Below are 17562 nucleotides of genomic sequence, written 5' to 3'. Positions count from 1 at the left end.
GCAGCGTATCCAGTATTTAAAGTGCAGTTTTCACATAGGCCCACACACTGACTTTATTTAATGATATCTTCCTTTGACAGTGCTCTGTCCCGCCAATGAACTGCGGCTAGATTCCACGGGAGTCATATTGAGCCCTGGGTATCCTGATAGTTACCCAAATCTTCAGATGTGTGCCTGGAGCATTTCCGTAGAAAAGGGATATAATATCAGCATGTTTGTAGAATTCTTCCAGACAGAAAAGGAATTTGATGTTCTTCAGGTGTATGATGGTAACCGTGGTTATATTTATTGGATATTCATAAATTCAGCCCAAATACTGTATTTATTATACATTCAGACCTTCGGTATAAAAAACTGCTTATATGATTGTATATTATATATATTTTTAGAGTCTCATCAAATTTGCTTATATACCATATGAAAATTGTACTTCACTGGGTTATTGTTTTACAAATTGCAGATTCTTTAGCTATGAAATTAAAATGTTTAAAATAAACATTTTATATTGTGTGTGGAGCAATTTCATCATATTTAATACTATTCTAAAGATGTAAAATACTAAAGATTAACTGGAACATAATTTTTCAGTTGTATCTAAACTGTTTTATTTTCTTTCCAAAGGACCAAATATTCAAAGTCCCCTGCTTATTTCCCTCAGTGGCGATTATTCATCTGCTTTTAATATAACAAGCAACGGTCATGAGGTATTTCTTCAATGGTCAGCAGATCATGGCAATAACAAAAAAGGCTTCCGGATCAGATATATAGGTATGTGATACATACACATATAACTCCAGTACAGATCTCACCTGCATCCTCAGTATGGTTGTGATTAAAGAGCACAGACACCAACACTGATGAATTAGACATGAACTTAAATCACAGCTCCATCATTGATGATTCTTGAGCAATTTCTATGTCACCCCCTCTCTCAGTTTCCTCATTACTACTTGGTCATATGATTTTTGAAAAGATTCAAGCACTCAGAATATTTATGCCTTATATAACTTAATTATAAATGAAACTCTGACATTTTAATGCTTTTTCCCAATAGATTTCTTTCTTTTGAACTCTCACACAATAGTATTGCTCAATTGTGTATATCTAATCTATTTAAGAACTTCTTTAAATGACAAGTTTAAACAAAAGATAAAAATCTTTTTCATTATTATTTATTGATTTGTGATACTTTGCAAATGTATTAAATATTGAAAGAGAATGATGAACATATTTTTTACAACTTTTTAAAAATATATTTTCTAGTCATTACTACTTTTCATTCAGTGGTATTTAGAAAGGTCTGAGCTGAAAATACTATCAACATGAAATAGCCTTTTCTAAATGCCTTTCTGTTGATAAGGTCTACTGATACTGAATCAATACTTTTCTTATCGAGTACGTTTATAAATAGTTCTCCACTATGTGAAGGTGGTATTCCATTTTTTTGCCATCCTATTCATGTCAGATGCCATGAGTATATGCTCCATAAACTAATATTCAGAATTAGTCAGTCATCTCTCTCTGTACAGTGTTAAGATACTTTTTCCCAAGTCATGGGTCATTATTAATTAGTTAAACTTTCATAAATATTTTATAAACAATTGTGACACAACAGTTCTAGTCATAGACTTAAATAAGTTTTTAATTTCAGTTCTAAAAATATACTCTCAAATTTTACTCATTAAGATACATTTGCATAAGTACATAATGTATAATAAAACAATTTTGTCTATCCACTTTGATTTTTAAACCACCTGATGATAGTTTAATTTTAATTTATTAACAGTTTGTCTTTTGCATATTAGAAGTATCTTATCACTAACATCATATTACTAATATGTATAGGTTTTATCCCATGATAGATTTTTAAAAATGTTTTTAGGCTTGCAAAGGAGAAATGTTATAAAAATATATTATTCAGTCATAATATTAGCATCAGTCCTTAAGATTTTTCATATTTGAATCTATGTTTAGATCATATGAACAATATAAATTTTTGTATTAATGTTGTGCCCAAAGATGGCATTTAAAATTGAGCACATTAATTTATATTTTTAAAGACCAGAATAACTTAAAGAAAAACCATTCAAATCAAACAATTATAAGCATTAGATTATGTTCTATAATTTAAAACAAATTTGGATATAAATACAGTGAGAGCACCACTTTTAACCCCCAAAACAGTTTGACATGTTGAATAACTATATATTTTTCCTTTAAAAGTAACAGGTTATGACATAAATATTCTAAGTCCAATCTACTTCCTACCATTTATCCATAAAGTCTAATTTTTCTCAGATGAATACATTGAAGTTTCAAAGGGTAAATGGATTCTGCCAGGCTGAATATTCTCAAAGTACATCTATGTGAAAAAGCCATTTGACATTATCTTGTGACATTTCAGACTTCTGGAGATGAAAAAAGTTTATTTTATTGGCTTTTTAAAAAAATCTCCATAAATAAGCACTTTTGACATCATGGAAACTCTTTAATAAACTGGGAGAAAGGATTATGGAATGTAGGGGATCTTTTTTAGACATCAAATGCATGATCTAACATGATATAGGTATCTGGAGATAACTTCAAAGTGACATGTAAACAACATGATCTAAAATATGCCTACCAAGGCTGTGACATTTAGGCTCTTCAAATGACAGGAAATATAGCTTCCAAATTCACTGAAATATTTATAGGGCTTTTGAACCTCTAGGTTGTTAAGAAAATATGACATTTTAATTTAGAAGGCATCTTTGGTGACAATAAAAATTAAAAGAAGAGTCCAGAGATAATTATGTCTCATAAAAGTTATGTCAGTAGATTGTCAAGACGATAGGAAATAACCTGGCTGGTATGACTCAGTGATTCAGGGTTGACCCATGAACCAGGAGGTCACTGGTTCAATTCCCAGTCAGGGCACATGCCTGGGTTGCAGGCTTGATCCCGTAAGAGTCATGCAGGAAGCAGCCAATCAGTGATTCTCTCTCATTGATGTTTCTATCTCTTTAACCCTCTCCCTTCATCTCTCTCTAAAATCAATAAAAGCATTTAAAAAAAAAAAAAGAGGGTAGGAAATAATATAACCATATGAAACAAAATTCACATGATGGCCTATTTTTAAGTCTGTTATTCACATATAGATTTGTATAACTCTGGGCTGTAAAGAAGTGCTGGTTAATTAATTATACAGTGATACTTCTTTCTTTTGAAAAGCTTTCTACTGTAGTACACCAGAATCCCCACCTCATGGGTACATCATCAGTCAGACAGGTGGGCAACTGAACAGTGTGGTCCGCTGGGCCTGTGACCGAGGGTTCCGACTCGTTGGGAAAGGCAGTGCCGTGTGCAGGAAGTCTTCCTATGGGTATCACGCATGGGATGCGCCTGTCCCTGCTTGTCAAGGTAAAGTATTTTAGTCAAGCCAAGATAAACACATTAATAAAAGATTAACCCTTCTTACTTTTAATTTGGAGCACTGTAATTTCCAAATATATAGGTATTCAGAAGCATTTTATTGATGCTTCTCACGAAAATAAGGCTTAAAAACATAGAATGATAAATTTGAGAATGTGACACGTTGCTTTAAATTCATTTGTTGTAGTGTGCTTTATGCCTTCACTCTCTTCACTGTTATACATACTTTGCTCATACATCTACCACTTCCATTACTTTGTTGTCAGAAAACGATTGACCCTGAACCGGAGACTGTTACTGTGGAGTCTGCAGAAAGAATAGAGAGGATAAGAGAGGCCAAGGTCACTGACGACTTTCACTCTGAGTATGCAAAAGTGCACTCTCAGAGCAACGCATTTAAAGGGGAAAGATATAGCTAACCACCCCATTATTTCTTCTTCACTCTTTAGCTAACTCAACAGAGATCTCTCTTTTAATTTCATTTCAATTTTGTTAAAAAGTGAGGCATGGTTTGAACATTGCACACTGCTATAGCAAACAGAAGGACAAGCTACTTAATAAACAAATGGCACATTTTTATAGCTTTGTACTAGGTCTGGTTTTAAAAAGTTGTTGAGTCTCTTATAGCTAAGTATAGTCATAAAGATAAAATCAGCATCAAGAAGATCTTACATCATTGGAATTTGAATATTTTTGATTATTTGACATATCACATTATTTTGTCAATATGAAATTTAATTTTACATTTGATTTAGTCTACCCAGAAGGTGGAGGTGTATATCACAACTATGAACCCTCACATTAACTAAGAGTTAATAAATAATGGTTCTGATTTATAATCTACTTAACAGAGGTGATTTTTATAAAATAAATAAAAATTAAAATAGATTAATTAAAATTTAAAATTAAACAACAGCAAGTTAAAATGAGCAGAGAATACATATTACCTGACATCCAAAATGGCTTTACAAACTTAGTAAACTGTGATTTCTAATTCATGAAAAGGTAAATCTCATAGGCATGTCTAAATAAATGAGAAATGAAAGAATTATTATTTCTTTGTTTTATTGATGCAGGAAACATTAACCACTTATTAGGATTCTGGGAATTGTCATATCTTACTGGATTGCAAACACTGAAGGTGCTGACTTCATGTAGAATATATATTAATAAATGTGAAAATCTCTCCTTTCCATTGACCAATGACTAGCAGGAACATTTACCAATTCTTAGTATTAAATGATTTCTAGGAACTAGTTTGGTGAAAAGTCTTTGATCTCATAATTTTAGAATCATAGGAATTTAAAATATCCTATATAATAAAAGGCTACTATGCAAACTGACCAAAGGGCAACACGACCAGTCGCTATGACATGCACTGACCACCAGGGGGCAGATGCTCAATGCAAGAGCTGCCCCCTAGTGGTCAGTGCGCTCCCACAGGGCAAGTGCTGCTCAACTAGAAGCCCTGAGTGGGGCTCACAGCTGGTGAGCACAGAGGCGATGGCGGGGGCCTCTCCTGTCTCTGTGGCAATACAAAGGATGTCTGACTGATGGCTTGGGCCATCCGCCAAGGGCTCCCGGACTGTGAGAGGGCACAGGCTGGGCTGAGGGACACCACCCCCTCCCCCGAATGCATGAATCTCATGCACCAGGCCTCTAGTATATAATAACATACAGAATTTGAATAAACATTAAAATAAATTTGAATTAACATCTAATAAATTATTTTTATGTTTCTATGATTTTTGTATCTATGTATTTATTCTAGCAATTTCCTGTGGGATTCCTAAAGCTCCAACAAATGGAGGAATACTCACAACAGACTACTTGGTAGGAACCCGAGTTACCTATTTTTGCCATGATGGATATAGATTGTCGTCCAAGGAACTTACCACTGCTGTGTGTCAATCAGACGGAACTTGGAGCAATCATAACAAGACCCCTCGCTGCGTTGGTATGTGTGGCACTGAAATTTCATCAGTTGTGTTTCTATTGGCATCTGACATGATTTGAAATTATATGTATTGTTTAAATTTTAGAACTAACCCATGAAATCTTGAAGTATGATATCTAGGAGAAAAAGGTAATTTGGCTATCTTACATAACAAAGTTTCATTTATTTTGCAAAAAGTCATTCATCAATCAACATGTGTTTTAATGTACAGGAAAAAAATGTTTTAGGCTGTCATTAATAAATTATATTTCAATACTTTCAGCCCTGACTTTTAGAAGGATAAATAAATCTTCTGATATGATCCATAATTTTTTGTCTTTTGTTAGTATTCTTTAGGTTACTTATATTTAGAATATTTTCCATTGCCGCCATTACTACATTAGAAAGTAAATGAATATTATATAATGGCAATATAATATACTTCTGGTAAAATATTTGGTAGCAAAAGGATTAGAGAATGTTTGGGTTAAATAAGCTCTTTAATTTGTCTCTATAGTTTGATTTTTTTTTCATTTAGTACTAAAATTAGCTGTGATTTCGTTTAAAATGAGGGTGTTTAATTATTTTCAATCTTAGTATGTCTAACAGTGTTTCTATTTACTAGTATGTTGAGCAAGTTTTGAATTAGTCAAAGTTTATTTCACGAATCTTGCATAAAAAAACATACTCATAAAAAATTTTTTTCTCAAAATATAGTCCCTTCAAAACTTCTGAAGAAATAAGAGAATAGGTTGTTTCCATATCTTGCCTATCATGACTAATGCTGCAATGAACATGACAGTGCAGATATCTCTTCAAGATCTTGATTAATTTCCTTTGAATATATACCCAGAAGGGAGATTGCTGAATCATATGGAGTTTTACTTTTAATTTTTTTTAGGAACCACTTTACTAGCTGTATGTATGTAGTCCATAATGGCTGTACCAGGTTAAATTCTCACCAACTTGTATAAGGATTCCCTTATTCCACATTCTGTCAATTATACTGCTATAAAGCTGTACAAAGACTTTGAAGTGTGAAATAACAGGACATATTCAACTTCAAACTCTACCACCTAACTGTGGAGTAGAAAAGATTACATGAAAAAGAAATAGAAAGCAAATGCTAAAGGACATTGTGTGGCACAATAGTGAATGAAGTAAGGCAGTGATGATGTAAATGATGGAATAGACATGAGGTATGGTTAAGAGGTTGAATAAACATGATTGACTTATTCACATTTATGTTCTTGGTTTTTATATAGTTGTCACATGTCCAAGCATCAATTCCTTTACCTTGGAACATGGAAGATGGCGAATTGTGAATGGCTCCCACTATGAATACAAAACCAAGGTAGTTTTCAGCTGTGACCCTGGTTATCACGGACTAGGTCCTGCTTCTATTGAATGCCTTCCTAATGGTACCTGGAGTTGGAGAAATGAAAGACCATATTGCCAAAGTAAGTATGCACTCTGCTCAACTTATTTCATAAGCTGTCTTTGGTGATTGATAGTTTCTTGATCGCTTCTTTTTCCAAACACACTAGAGCAATGACATAATATAATTTTTAAGAGGTCAGTTATTCTCATTGCATTTAAAATTTTTCTAATTTTTTTATTAGTAAGTGCTTATGAAAAAAGCATTGGCTTTGGATTCAGAAATCTGTGTATGAATTCTTGGTCTATCACTTACTACAACAACTAGAAAATACTTATTGCATGCGAACAATTTGCCAGGCACTACTTTTAGCCCCTTACATGTATTATTTTATTCCTTAGTTCCCATACTATAAATTAGTTGATATTATATCCATTTTCTCAGAAAGGAACCTATGCCCCAGATTTTATCATTTTGCACTACTCACAGAACCTATAAATGGTGGAGAAATGGGACTCAACCCAAGCAGTCCGACTATAACCCCATCTTCTGTTCACTATCTATACTAATAAAAGGGTAATATGCTAATTAGACTGGACATCTTCCAGACGTCCTTCCAGACAAAGCCATGGTGGCAGGGACTGAGGCAGAGGCAGTTAGGGGCGATCAGGCAAGCAGGGGAGAGTAGTTAGGGGTGATCAGGCCGGCAGGGGAGGGAAGTTAGAGGTGGTCAGGCAGGCCGGCAGGTGAGCGGTTAGGAGCCAGCAGTCCCGAATTGTGAGAGGGATCCTGGATTGGAGAGGGTGCAGGCACCAGGGGGGAGGGGTATCCCTCAGCCCAACCTTCACCCTCTCAATCTGGGACCCCTCGGGGGATGTCCGACTACGGGTGTAGGCCATCCCTCTCACAATCCAGGACTGCTGGCTCCCAACCGCTCACCTGCCTGCCAGCCTGATCAACCCCTAGTCACTCCCCTGCTGGCCTGGTCATCCCTAACTGTCCTCCCCTGAAGGCTGGTCCTCCCCAACTGCCCTCCCCTGCAGGCCTGGTCACTCCTAACTGCCCTCCCCTGCTGGCCTGTTCGCCCCCAATTGCCCTCCCTTGCCAGCCATCTTGTGGTGGCCATCTTGTGACAACATGGGCACAGCCATCTTGTGCGAGGGCATGACAGTCAATTTTCATATTACATCTTTATTATATAGGATGAGAATGCATATCTCATAGTTATTATAAAAATTTAATGGTATGATGTCTTGAAAAATGTCAGCTAGAACTTGATTCACAGCAAGAGCTCAATAAAGATTTATTGAATCAAATTAAACATATTGTCTTTCTATGCATTCTTATAAATGTCTTATTTAGAGCAAATAACTATACATAGAATATTGAGATGAAATATCTCAAACTCCCTCTGAAGTAGTTTCCTTCAGTGCATTTATTGTTTACTTAGTGCCAGGAAATATGCTAGGCTGAAAATTAATCCTTTTATTTTGTGTCCAACACAACTCTATGCCATCTATGGCATAGACACATATTTTATAAGTAAACTGATAAAGGAATCAGAAGTCTAATGATGAGTAAGAAGTTTCACATAGCAGACAACTATCTATGTGTAATAAGTACACACTGACATAGTTTTCTTCTACTTATATTCTATTTTAGAATTTATTTTTAATCTCTATGTAAACATAGGACTTTGGGGTTGTACTTTTATAAGACAGTCATATTGATGGATTAAAATCCACAAGATAGATATCTAAATTTTAATTGATATTCTAAAAACATGGCATCTGTATTTGTAAATTCTTACCTTATTCCATAGGGCAGTGATGGCGAACCTTTTGAGCTTGGCGTGTCAGCATTTTGAAAAACCCTAACTTAACTCTAATGCCATGTCACATATAGAAATTGATATTTGCAACCATAGTAAAACACAGACTTATGTTTTTGATATTTATTGTATATATTAAAATGCCATTTAACAAAGAAAAATCAACCAAAAAAATGAGTTCGCGTGTCACCTCTGACACGCGTGTCATAGGTTCGCCATCACTGCCTTAGGGTTTTCTCCCTGGATCTTTCCCTGCCTCCACCTCATTTTTAAAAACAGAATTTCATTAAAAGGCACATAACATAGAGATATTTCAAAGAGTAGGAAAAATGATCTTCAGCAGGAATACTAATCTGTCAATAGATGTTTGGTTCCTTTGTGCTCAGTCCTCCATTATGTAGAAGGGTTTAATTGATCAATGTGATCAGACTCCTGCCCACAGCTATGAATGGGGAGCCACAAGGACTCTAACAAGTGCAACTCATTGAGAAAATAGAAAAAATAGGAAAGGTTCTGGTCCATTATTTACTCATTATTTAAATTAAAACAATATACATTAATATTATTAATGTTAATAAATAATATAGCTACCTCAAAGGATTATTTGGAGATTAGTTCAAAACTATCAATACATTTTAAGTTTTATATGCAAATATTTAAAGTTTGCAAATTTTCTATTTATCTATCTCATGGCTACCTAAAGCCTGGAGCTGAAAGCTAGAGCTGGAGGCAGAATAAAATATATTGGCTGATGGTGAAGTGTTGGATTTGGAGTTAGACTGCTGGACTTACATTTTGATTTAGCTATTTACAGGCTGTGTGACCTTATTACTTAATTTCTGTGTGTTCATATCATATCCTAATGTATACAATTCAGACCATGACTGAATCTACCTCAGAGTTCTGAGAATTACATAAATGAAAAGATTCGTAATATTTTCTGGTACAAAATAAGGACTCAGTAAACATAACCCATTATTCTTTTCTAGAAAGAGACTTCATTTGTAATCTTTAAATATGACAGTCATAAGAGCTGTGTTCTAAATGACCTAGCAAGTGAGTTAATCTCTCTTTTTCAATTTTTAAAACCTACAAACACAATGTGAAATATAATCATATCTAATGATTCTTGTGAGAACCAAATGCTTCACATACAAAGCATTCTTTATAAACTACAGGGCCCTCAACAAAAGTAATTATAATTACTGTGTTAGCATTGTTTAGATGATGAGGAAACTTTGGCTCAGGTAAGTCAAAGGGATTGCCCAATGTCACTGGGTAAGTCAGAGAAAAACCTGATGATTTTTCCACCCCTCTAAAACCAGGTTGCTAAGTAAAGGTGCAAATAAAACAGCTTCATCACATGTCACTGTAACATAGAAGATTTTTATTGGAAGTTAAGGGGGAGCAACTTTTAACGATGACATCTATTTTCTCTACATTTTCACATTCATTCAAACATGGTTTACAGATGTCAGATTCATTGTAAATATGAGAAATCATAGGAAATTCAAAATGCTACCAGCATGGTTTAGTTACAAGTGCTTATTAACTATGTATTTAAGAGTTTTCAATTTTTATTGTTTTGTAGTTATTTCCTGTGGAGAACTACCTACTCCTCCAAATGGAAATAAGATTGGAACTCAAACCTCATATGGCTCCACAGCCATCTTTACCTGTGACGCGGGATTCATTCTCGTGGGCTCTGCTGTACGGGAATGCCTCTCGTCGGGTCTTTGGAGTGGATCTGAGACCAGATGCCTAGGTACAACATTTTAAGCAAACTTTTTTTTTTCCTCCCCTCGGGAAAAGGGGAAACTTTCATTCACTCAGTAAGGAGTCTAAAAAACTAGAAAATGTTAACTTTAAAAATGTCCCATGGTAGAAAAGCTATTAAACAGATAACTCGGGAAGTTAATCAACTAGTATGGCAAATGAGACTGATGTCATTAAGGAGGGACACATTTTATCCCAGGCCTGGTGGAAATAAAGAGGAGAAAACTAATTTCTGAAAGTCATATGTCTGCCTCCTCAGCTGCAGCAATCGTTGTAGCAATTAATTCATTCTAAACCATAGTTTCACCTATTTGCCTAAGAGAATGACTAAAGAAGAAAAACAATTTCCACATTTAAATATCTTTCTCCCTTTTAATTTTACAATGTCAACATGTGTAATATTACTTTCTACTAAAACTTTAAAATATCTATTTTTTCAAACCTGATTTTAGGACAAATAGGATTTTTTTCCCCCATTAGGTTCTTTGAATTGAATATATCACCATAAGGTGGGGGGTTGGATTCCAAGTCAGGGCACCTATGTAGGTTGTGGGTTAGATCCCCCATTTGGCCGTGTGCGGGAGGCAAGGAGGCAAGTGATCTACATCAGTGTTTCTCTCTCTGTCTCTCCCCCTCCCTTGCACTTTCTCTAAGAATCAATGGAAAAATATCCTCCGTGAGGATTAACAAAATAAATGAATAGCTAACTAAATAAATAAATGCACACTGTTTTGCTAATAAGCTTGAAAATATTCATGGTAATACGATGACAACTTGAAATTGCAAATATTTGGTTAGAGGTTTTATAAAATTCCTCCCCCCGGACATATTTGTTAAAACACAGCAACAACAGTTCCTTTACAAGAGTACATACATTTAATGTGCAATATGAATACTGTATAAAAAAGTAAGTACATTATATCTTTATATAATAATATAGGGTTAATCAAATAAAAATGTTTCCTAACAATTCCTAAACTGATTTTGGATATGCTGATTTCAAGTACGGATTATTTAGTTTACTTATACCTTTGAAAATCTATATGAAAACTAAATTTAAAATATTATATTTTATGCCTCTATGCCCATATGAGCTATTATTGTATATTACTTATTGACTATTGCCTATAGAGCAGGGGTGGGGAACCTTTTTTCTGCCGAGAGCCATTTGGATTTTTATAACAACTTTTGTGGGCCTACAAAATTATCAACTTAAAAATTAGCCCGCTATATTTGGTCAAACATTTAATTAACTCACCACTGATGCATTGGCAGGGCCAGACCAAATGATTTTGTGGGCCTTATATGGTCGGAAACGCCCCCCTGCCCCCCCCCCCCCCCCCCCCCCGCTATAGAGGGTGGTTTTACTCATCTATTTAGAATCCTGATTCTATTCTGTGAAGAGACAGGAAATAAAAGCAATATTTATGAGAAAACATTGTCTCTCAGTCTGTGAAGACAACATCATCATCCATTGCAGAGGACATAGCATTGACATCAGATATACATTTAAAAGGATGTTGGTAGGAGGAAAGCGCAGTTTCCAAACAAGCAAATCCTAGCTTCTTATGCTTACAGTGACCTTACAGATTCATGTAGTCCAGTCATTCTCCTCATGTTTGAAAACAACTTGTCCTTAAAGCCCCAGACACTTTTGGCTGGGAATGCCACTGGAATATGCCTATAATTAATTATTTATCTAAATATAATGCATTTATTTCCAGCCCCCCCAACATTTTATTATGCATTTTTCAATTGAAAGACTTAACTTTGAGCACTCATATGTCCACATCTAGTCTAGATTCTACAAGTAGCATTTTGTTGTATTTGCTCATTACCTATCCATTATCCTTTCAAGCCTCTATCAATCCATCAATTCATTTTATTTTTTGATGCATTTTGAAGTAAGTTGCAGAAATTGGTACACTTCATTGCAAAACATTTCAGCATGCATATCATTAGCCAGAGTACAATATTTCCTTAACATTTTCTTCTCTTTTTTACTGTGATAAATTGTATGTACAATGACATGCACATTTAATAAATACACTTTAGATGAGTTTTGACAAGTATGTGCTCCTGTGTAACTCAAATCACAGTGTAGTTGTAAAGCATTACCCTTACCTCAGAAAGGTTTCCATGGCCCTTCACAGCCAGTCAGCAGCTCTTCTCCCCAATCCTGAGACAATAACTATTCTGATTTTTTTTCATGTATGTTAGTTCTCCCTGTCCTAGAAATTCATTTGAATGGATTCCTAAAATATATACCCTTTTGTGTAAGGCTTCTTTCATTCTCTTTCATCTATGCTGATATCTGTATCAGTAATTTTTATCAGTAATCTTATCACTTAGTAGAATCCCATTGTATGAATCTGCCTATACTTAGCCATTCCTGTTGATGGACACCTGGGCTCTGGTCAATTTGGGACTATTATTAATAAAGTGCCTATAAATACTCATGTAAAACTGATTAAAGCTGCTATGAATATTTGTATAAAACTCTTATTGTGGGTATATGCATTTATTTTTTGGATATTCAGGTGTAAAATTCCTGGTACAGTTCTGGTGGTCTCACAAATTCTCCATCATGTGGTACAGTCAGTTTTTTTTTTTAATTTTATTCATTCTGTTGGGTGCATAAAGCTATTTTATAATATTTTAATTTGCATTATATTGATAACTACTGATGTAGTACAGTTTCTTGGGCTTATTGGCCATTTGTAAATTTTCCTTTGTGAAGTGATAAAGTATCTTTTATTATGAACTGTAAGAGTTCTCTGTATATTCTGGTTGCAAGGTCTTCATCATTATGTGTTTTCTAAATATTTCCTCCCAGTCTGTGACTTGTGTATTCATTTCATAATGGTATCTTTTGATGTGTGGAAGTTTTAAATTTAGATAAAGATTATCTTATCTTTTTGGTTATTGCTTTCTATATCTTGTTTAGAAAATCTTTGCTCAACCATAAGTCACTACAGTTTTCTTTCATGTTTTCCTCTAGAAATTTTAGTTTTGGTCTTACTTTTATACCTATGGCCTATTTTTAAGATGTTGATGTTGAGGTGTTTGTTTGTTTATGTGTGTGTGTGTGTGTGTGTGTGTGTGTGTGTGTGTGTGTGTGTTTTCCTCCCCAGAAGAATATTTGGCATTATTTAGAAAATATATTTTGTTTTGAAATTTTGCATGTCAGTCCTACAAATTTGTTCTTAATTTTCAAGGCAACTTTGGATACTGTAGATATGAAACTCCACAGTTTCATAAAGCTTTAGAAATTAATTTATTGATTTTTATTTTTAAAAATGCCTGGTAGGTTTTGATCAGGATTGCACTAAATCTATAGATCATTTGTGGAGAATTAGCATCCAACAATAATTGAAGTTTCCAATTATGAACATAGTATGTTAAGTATATTTATTTCTTTATTAAATTTTTTTAACTTTTTTTGCAATAGCAGTATTTTGTATTTTTAGCATAGAGTTAATGAATGTCTGTTGCTAAATTTATTCCTCATAATGTTCAGTGTGTTTATAGTATTATAAGTGAAATTGCTCATTTTTAATTACACTTCCAGTTGTTTGCTGCTTGTATATAAAAACATAATTATTTAAAATACTTATCTAGTATCCTGCAACCTTGCTAAACTTTCTTATTAGTTTTAGGATTTTCTTAAAATAGGATTTTCTACATATATATTATCTAAGCATAGAATAGTTTTCCTTTTGTTCTCCAAATTTATGTTCTTGTTTCTTTTTGTATATTAATGTGTTGCAATGGATAAGGCCAATCAAACAATGTCAAATAGAACTGTTATTAGTGGGGACACCTCCATGTGCCCACCTCTCACTGGTGGAAGTGGGCTTCTTGGATTATTGTCAGTAAAAATTTCCTGAGGCCCCTATGGGAGGATGAGGTGTCGTAGAAAGTTTTATTTCTGTGGAATTAAACCCATGGGTTTCCAAGGCCCATCTCCCTTGTCCCACCATGGCTTTGAACTTCAGCAGGGCCAAGATCAAAGCCACTGCCTGTAGCCTCCATTCCATATTGAAGCACATTTCAGTCCAGCATCTGGCTCGGTTAGCTTGTGTTCCCTGCTGCAGTTCATTGTGTGTGGGGTCTGCATGGCCCTGGGCCATCCACATCTAGGGCCACATGACTATGGCTGGATCAAGGGATAGTTCAAGGAAGCAGGAGGAAAGCAAGAGAAATGTCTTCTTTTACCAGTTCTGTTACTAGCTAGCTAGTATTAATTATTAATAATAGGAAAGGAGCAAAGGGGAGGCCAGGCATTGTAAGTATGGTCACTTGGGTAGCTTCACCAGGAAGCTGCAATTTCACACTCCCCAGGTAACCACCAATCCATTCCCTGCCAATCATGGGGGAAGAGGAAGATGGGCACAAGCATAGTGAAGTTGAAATGACTAGGGAAGGTGTTTATCTGTCAGTCTAACCTGGGCTTTTGGCCAGATTGGTGGAGCCAAAGGAAGCTCCTGAAAAGTTGGGAGTACATAATCCCCAAAGGAATTCTCCTTTCATATGGTATGTTACAGTGGTTGATTTTGCATCTTAAACCAGCTGTTCATTTTTGGATAAACGCCAGATATTCTGTATAATTATTTATGTTTCTAGACTGATGGTCATTAAAGACATTGCTCTTTTCATGTTTTTTTCCCCCCAGGATTACTATTGCAACTAGGATTACCTCATAAAACAAGTTAGGAAGTGATTCTTTCTTTTCTATTTGATCGAATTTACAAGTGAAAATGTCGGAGCCAGAGTGTGTGTGTTTTTGTGTGTGGAAAGGGTTTTAAGAATATAAATATTTTTAATAGATAAAGAACTAGTCAAATTTTTTATTTTCTTTTTCTGTTCACTTTGGTATGATATCATTTTCAAAGAATTTTTCTTCTTCTGAACTGTTAAATGCACTGGCATCAAGCTCTTCTTTATATTTTCTTATAATTTTATTTTTGGTAAGCTTGTAGTGATATCACTTCCTTCATTCCTGTTTTTGGTAATTTTGTTATCTCTAATTTTGTGTTGATGAGATTAGCCAGGGGTTTTACCAATTTGTTGCTGTTTTTTTTAAAAAAATAAGTTTTAGTTTAGATGACATTCTCTATAGTTTTTCTGTCTTTTTTTATTTCTTTAACTGTCTTTAATGCAATCTTCCATCTACCTACTTTAGTTTTACTTTCTTCTCTTTTTTATTTTGCTCTTCTTTTTCTCTTATTATGGTAGAATCTTAGATCATTGATTGTATATCTTAACTTTCTAATAAAAGCACTTCATCATATAAATCTCCCCACTGAGCACTGCTTTATCTATATTTCTCAAATTTCGATGTTACATTTTAATTTTTAGATTGAATTCTAATTTCTTATAGACCCAAGTGTTACTAGAAGTGTTTTTTAAATTCCCTAATACATGACATTTTATTGAGTATCTTATGTCATATCATCATATTTGATATATATATATATACATATATATATATGTCATGCTTCTAAGTAAACTTTAAAAGTTTAGTAATGTTACATATGTATATATGTACACAAATAAAATATAGATCACAGTATTAAAAATATCACTTTCTGACCATTTCAGCGGGTCACTGTGGAATTCCAGAACTCATTGTGAATGGTCAAGTCATTGGAGAAAATTATGGATACAGAGACACAGTTGTTTATCAATGTAATTCTGGTTTTCGATTGATTGGTTCTTCAGTGAGAATATGTCAGCAGGATCACAATTGGTCTGGTCAACTCCCATCCTGTGTGCGTAAGTAAGCATGGCAGAAGTAATTAGAGACCTCTGTTCTCATGCAATAACCAGTAAATTTTTTTCTTAGTTAAGTTGTATAAGTATACACATACACATATATACACACACACACACACACACACACACACACACGTACATATTCGTGTAGTATATGTAAATTCTATTATGTTTCCTTACACCACTGAATCCCCAATAGTACATAATAGTTTCATATAATATTCTGTCCTTTTTTGGACCTGCAAGTCATTATCAATGGGTTTCTTATTTTTTTCTCCTAATTATTTCCTTTCCCAATTACTGACATTTTTATTAAAACTGATGTTAAAAAATGAGAACAAACACTGCAAATATGTTGTAATTGTAACATGATAGGATCATGCAATTGAGATTTTGGCAGCTTCAGATAAATAATGCATGTGACTTTTAGTGTGTATTCACAGAAAATACATATTCTATAACTAATCACATCCATATGTTTAAATTTCATCATTGACAATTTTTATCCAGTCAACAGAAAATCTAGTTTCATGAAAAAATACTTTTGTGTGTTGAGATTTAGTAAGATAATACAGCATATATTTAAAAATTAAAACTACTTTTCTAAGGTGTACACACTCCCCGCCTCATACACACAGATACTGAATGTCTGATGATGACTCAGAGATAGCAAAATTATGTTTGTGTCTTTCCTAGATTTTTTCCATTTATATTCAAGCATAGCCAACTAATACCACTATTTTTCTTTTTGAATAATTAAGCTATAAATGAAAATTGGCCCTTGGGGTAAAACAGATTTCTTTATTATTAATTTTAACAAGAATAAGATGCAGTTAAATTTCCAAATGAGTAGGTTGACATTAACAATACAGCTGAAGAATAACTGCTTTTGGGTCATTTCAAAGATACTAAAAGTGACTCTGGTTTTTCATTGAGCCCGATTATGAAGGACTATTACTTGAGTTGCTCTGATTATAGAGTGAGATGATGCTGTGCAATAGTTCATAGAAATACGAAGTGTTTGGGAAAAGCCAGCCCTGCATAAAATCAGGAATGGAACTGTAACACTAAAAGGATTTAAATAATTCATTAATTGATGCCGGGAGCCGGTCCATGCTTGCTGTTTCAAGGGACCTGGCATATATGGCATACTGTTCTTAATATGTTTGCTCACCTTCTTGGCACTATGTGTTTTAACCAAGGTCTCTGAGAAAGGTTGTTTCCCCAGGTAGGGATTTTCCCCTGAAGTTAGGGAGGGAATAAAACCTCTTAACTAAGTGCCAGGCGGGTAATTAATCACTTTAACTATGAACAATCATGCTTAAGCTACATAATCTTTACTCCCTGGAATGGAGATAAGAAACGCCCTAACCTTTGGAATAGAGATTGATAGGATTGGAATCAACTGGTATAAATACAGATGTAACAAGACAGAACTAAGAAGACAGAACC

General features: G+C 34.3%; 1 protein-coding gene across 3 annotated transcripts in view; it reads left to right on the top strand.

Annotated features, from left to right (window-relative positions):
• The window catches only part of CSMD3 (CUB and Sushi multiple domains 3), an 872847-nt gene that overhangs the window by 788319 nt on the left and 66966 nt on the right, over window positions 1–17562 (top strand). For 2 of the 3 annotated variants that reach the window (XM_036338167.1, XM_036338165.1), the window contains 7 exons: window positions 81–269; window positions 622–768; window positions 3211–3399; window positions 5183–5368; window positions 6613–6807; window positions 10148–10321; window positions 15937–16110. In XM_036338167.1, coding sequence (XP_036194060.1) covers window positions 81–269; window positions 622–768; window positions 3211–3399; window positions 5183–5368; window positions 6613–6807; window positions 10148–10321; window positions 15937–16110 — 1254 coding nt within the window. The remainder of the gene's footprint in view (window positions 1–80; window positions 270–621; window positions 769–3210; window positions 3400–5182; window positions 5369–6612; window positions 6808–10147; window positions 10322–15936; window positions 16111–17562) is intronic. The other variant, XM_036338166.1, reaches the window with a different exon arrangement.

This window comes from Myotis myotis, unplaced genomic scaffold (genome assembly GCF_014108235.1).
Source record: "Myotis myotis isolate mMyoMyo1 unplaced genomic scaffold, mMyoMyo1.p scaffold_m19_p_16, whole genome shotgun sequence".
Taxonomy (NCBI): Eukaryota; Metazoa; Chordata; class Mammalia; order Chiroptera; family Vespertilionidae; genus Myotis; species Myotis myotis.
The sequence above is the reverse complement of the archived record's forward strand: the minus strand, read 5'-3'. Positions and strand labels throughout refer to the sequence as shown.